Source organism: Nanorana parkeri, unplaced genomic scaffold (genome assembly GCF_000935625.1).
Source record: "Nanorana parkeri isolate BGI_ZX_2015 unplaced genomic scaffold, ASM93562v1 scaffold1516, whole genome shotgun sequence".
Classification (NCBI taxonomy): domain Eukaryota; kingdom Metazoa; phylum Chordata; class Amphibia; order Anura; family Dicroglossidae; genus Nanorana; species Nanorana parkeri.
Genome location: NW_017307784.1, coordinates 150,697 through 155,225, shown reverse-complemented (window position 1 = coordinate 155,225; position 4,529 = coordinate 150,697). Strand labels below are relative to the sequence as shown.

The window sequence follows — 4,529 nt, the reverse complement described above, 5'->3', positions numbered from 1 at the left end:
GGGGGGGGGGGGGGGTGCTTTTAAATCTTTTGTGGAAGTTGAGGAGTATATGTAAATGAAAGTTTCTATACCCGGAGTTCAACCTTAAAGTGACACTCCACGTGGCTTTTCCTAACCCAGGATTCCATATCAGACATTTACAGTTTACGTAAGTCGGTTCACTTGCATTATTTTTTCTTTCAGTGAGAAAGAAGCAAAAGAGAGGAAGAAGGACAAGCAGAACATAAAAAGGAAGAAGGAGTCTGATCTGCCCGCTGCCATCCTGCAGACGACCGGTGGGGTGTCTGAGCTGACGAAGAAGAGAAGCAAATTAGTTCTCCCGTCTCCCCAGGTATGGATTACCCTGAGCACACCGGGGTCATAGTGTCTGGGGACTAAGTAACCCCAGGAACCTCATTTTCACTGATTTACACTGGTTTGCTGGCAGCAAACCAAGCAAAACTCCTTACCACTTTACCACTCCTCCTTTTTGCAGGCACAGTCCAGTAACAAGAGTGACTAAATATAACAAAAAAGCTTAACCCATGGCCTTACCTTCAGTCTTGTTCTACCGACTCCTCTCCAGGACTGAAATTACTTACTCTGTCACTGCACACTGTGAGCTTCTCACGAGGGATGCACCGACCACCGGTTTTTCAGTATCTAGTGCGACTACTGATACTTTTGCCTAGCAACAGTGAAGTTGGCTTCCTAGCCAATCAGGAAGTCAGGTGGCGGGTCATAACCCACCGCCAGGTTTCCTGATTGGAAAGGAAGCCAACTCCATGCTCCCTTGGCTTTGCCGGTCAGAGGGAGATCTCCCTCTGACCGGAAGTTCCGGTATCAGAGCATTTGGGCGAGTACGAGTACTCGCCCAAATACTCTGTATCGGTACCGATACTAGTATTGGTGCATCCCTACTTCTCGCATTGCGCATTAGAAGCTGCAGCAAGTCAGAGCCCGCCTCATTTCCTGGTGAAGGAGGCCAAGTATCATCTAGCTCCAGTCTGACTGTCCCTGGCCTTCCCCTTTCACTGGATTTCAGTTCTTTCAATCACGGAGGTTCACCATCATATGTGGGCATTACCTAGGGTGGTCTTCTGTTTTGGGGCAGCATTGTACTGCACCCTTCTGGCCCCTACCACCAGCTGTTATCTGTCTGAATTGTATAGGTTAGAACAGAGAACACTGGGTCTAAAATAAGGTCTTTTTTTCCCCTTACCGTCTGAAGCAAGATAAACTAACCCGGACCACTAATCTAGCACTACAGAGGTGTCTGCGCTGGCCAGTCCCTTAGTGTTTACGTTTCTCCTCTTCTGGAGTTCCCCGCTGCCGGACAGCCAATAGAAGTGTCCAGGTCATGCAGGCAGTGACATGGATACCTTAAAGGAGAACTATGGGGTCAGGGCTTTTCCCCATAGTTCTCCTTAGGGTAACGGGAGGACACAAACTAGCGTCCCCCCCGTCACCCTAAGCTCAGTATATAGGGAACTACAACTCGCGGTGTACTGAGACCCAGCAGCTTAAGCGGATCCCGACAATTATGTCTGGATCCGCCCAGCTGCGTGAGTGACAGCTGGCTCTGCCTATCTAGAGGCAGAGCCAGCTGTACCCTCCCCCGTCCGTTCCGCCAGTCAGCGCTGGAGGAGAGGGGAATCCAGTCACGACAGAGAGGCGTGACAGGATCGAGAGGTGAGCGAACGCCGGTATGTGTTCGCTCACCTCCCGATCTACTGAGCCGACCTGTGACAGCCTCATTGTCACAGGTCGGCTAGAACTATGAGGTGAGTGAAAAGCACTCACCTCATAGTTCTCCTTTAAGGAGGACCCCGCTTCCTGTACACACAAAAGGAAAGAAGACTTCTATCGCATAACTGCAGCTTTAAAAGGCTCTCCCCCTAATGCCAGCCATTTTATTGGGGGTGGGGTAGTGGAATAATATGGAAATGGGCTTTAAATGCCCTCCTGCGTAAATAAAGGTCCTTCTGATGCCTGAAGTTCTCATTGTTCTATTGAAGAAACGTATAAAGAATTTTACCTTTTGCCGGTTTTTTTTTCTGTCTTCAGATATCGGACGCAGAGCTGGAGGAAGTAGTGAAGGTTGGCCAGGCCAGCGAGCTCGCCCGCCAGACAGCAGAGGAATCTGGAATCACAAACTCCGCATCCAGCACGTTGCTTTCTGAATACACTGTTGCTAATAACAGCATCGCCCTGAGGACGCCCAAAACTCCTGCCGCACAGGACCGCATCCTGCAGGTAACGTTAAAAAATCGCCAAATCGGAAATGCATTGATGGCTATTGAAACCATATGATGCAAATCTGAGATCTAACCATTCGTTTTTTTGTTACCCCTTTTTTATGCCGTTGATTAACCACTTGAAGTCCGTGGTGTTAAACCCCCCTTCCTGTTCCGGCCATTTTTCAGTATTCAGCGCTGCGGTACTTTGACTGACATTTATTCCGTCATGCAACGCTGTACTGAAATGAATTGTATACCCTTTTTTGGGGACAGATAGAGCTTTCTTTTGGTGGCATTTAATCACCACTGGGGGGGGGGTTTATTTTTTACTATATTTAAATACCACCAAAAGAAAGCTCTATCTGTCCCCAAAAAAGGGTATAAAATTCATTTCAGTACAGCGCTGCATGACGGAATAAATGTCAGTCAAAGTACCGCAGCGCTGAATACTGAAAAATGGCCTGGATGGGAAGGGGGTTTAACACCGCGGATGTCAACTGATTAAGGAAAAATTACCGGAAAAAAAAAAAAACTGTTTCCCCTATATTAAATTCTAAAACATTTATTATTACCCAATTTTTTGCTAAAATCTAAGAGTCGGGGTCAGGTCGGGTAAAAAGATAGCAAACATGTCAAGCCTTAAAATTGCGCGCATGCGAAACCTCAAAAAACTACAATACCCAAAATTGGCCATAGGCGACACTTTAAAAGCTTTTACGGCTCATCAGTTTAGTGTTATCAGTAATTGATGGCCCTAAAATGATTGCTGTCACTCCGACATTCACGGCGATATGTAACGTGTAGCAAAATTGTCATTTTCGCACGCTGGCGCATCGAACGCGTATTTACGTTTATAGGCGCGTAAACGTGGGGGTGGGCGACTTAAAAAATGTTTTATTTTTTTTATATGTGACTTATTTTTTCTTAAACTTTTTTTGCACTTATTGTTTTGGCAATTACATATGGGGAATGACAATCCTCCTATATAATAGCAAAGGCACACTGACAGGTCCTCTTTATGGAGACATTAGGGGTCTCTAAGACCCCTAATGTCACCTGGGGACCCCAAAAGAAGCTGATGAAGCAGAGATCTGCTTCATCAGCTTCTTCTCTCTGGCTATAGCAGCCAGATGACTGACAGGTGAATGCGGAAGTGATGTGTTACACATCACTTCTGCATTCCTAGTCCCAGGCCGCAGATGGGCTAGCAGATCCCGGGATTGAAGGTGAGGGATCAGGAGGGGGCGGCACTCATGGCTGCGGCTGCACTCGAGGAGGGGGGGCGCCCAGCCAGCACATACATACCATGGGCAGGCTATAGAGCCGCCAATTGTATGTATGTCAAACAGCCAGTAACGGCTGTAAAGAACGGGCGTTATTTTTCTGCCCGTGCGCGCGCGGAAGAAAAAGCCGTTTAATGACGGCAACCCGCCAATGCCAGTCCGCCGTCCGTCTGTTTTTTCACAACGGGCGGACAGCAAGAGGTTAAAGAGACCCTGTCAAGAAAAGGGAAAAAAAATAATTCCAGGTATAAAGTGAAGGCACTTAGAGGAGTGTGCACATAGCAAAGTGCTGTTATGGCTGGGAGGCAAAGCTCTGACGCTTCCATGTAACATCAGACCTTGCGTTGTGGCTCCGTGGTTGCCTTGCAGCACTGCAGTCCTCAGTTGGACTCCTGGCCAGGATACTACCTGCAATGGAGTTTGCATGTTCTATCTGTGCTTGGATTTCCTCCCGTTTCTGCTCTCCAAAGACATGGCAGTAGGTTAAATGGCTCTTTCCAACTTATGTGAATGAATAGTATATATGGCACTGTGTGCATTTTCAGTGCTATATGAAGAATGATATACACCTAGATATTATAGACAAGTATAACTTTGTACTGCAAGAGCTTGGCCAGACAGTGTGTACATCTGGCATTGTTCCTGGCAGCATACGTAGAGTTGTACATGGACTGGCTTAGCCAAAGAGATGTGTATCCTCCCCCAGCTCCGACACTGGTGCCTGGCATGGCCGGTAGTTAGCTGCTCTTGGACCTGCCATAATGTGTTTGTGTGATGAAGTACCTTCTTCTTTCAGGGAAGGGGTCAGACACCACTGCACATGCAATCTCTGCTATAAAATACAGTTCTGACAGTCATAGGTGCGCGGCCTCTGGGTTCTCATTAGAATAGCAGTAAATGGCTCTGTTTTTGACCAAACATTACATTGTGCCTTTGAGACCTAATTGGGATTAGGACGGGACTGGGGGTGTTTCTGAATTACAGAGTACAGACGCAGTCGAGCACAGTCACAATAAAGTACAGGTGA

At 47.3% G+C, this 4,529-nt stretch overlaps 1 protein-coding gene across 1 annotated transcript in view; it reads left to right on the top strand.

Moving 5' to 3' along the window:
* Window positions 1-4,529, top strand: part of CDC5L (cell division cycle 5 like) — a 39,764-nt gene that overhangs the window by 8,355 nt on the left and 26,880 nt on the right. Inside the window, exons 7-8 of the mRNA XM_018570358.1 lie at window positions 184-331; window positions 2,047-2,235. Coding sequence (XP_018425860.1) covers window positions 184-331; window positions 2,047-2,235 — 337 coding nt within the window. The remainder of the gene's footprint in view (window positions 1-183; window positions 332-2,046; window positions 2,236-4,529) is intronic.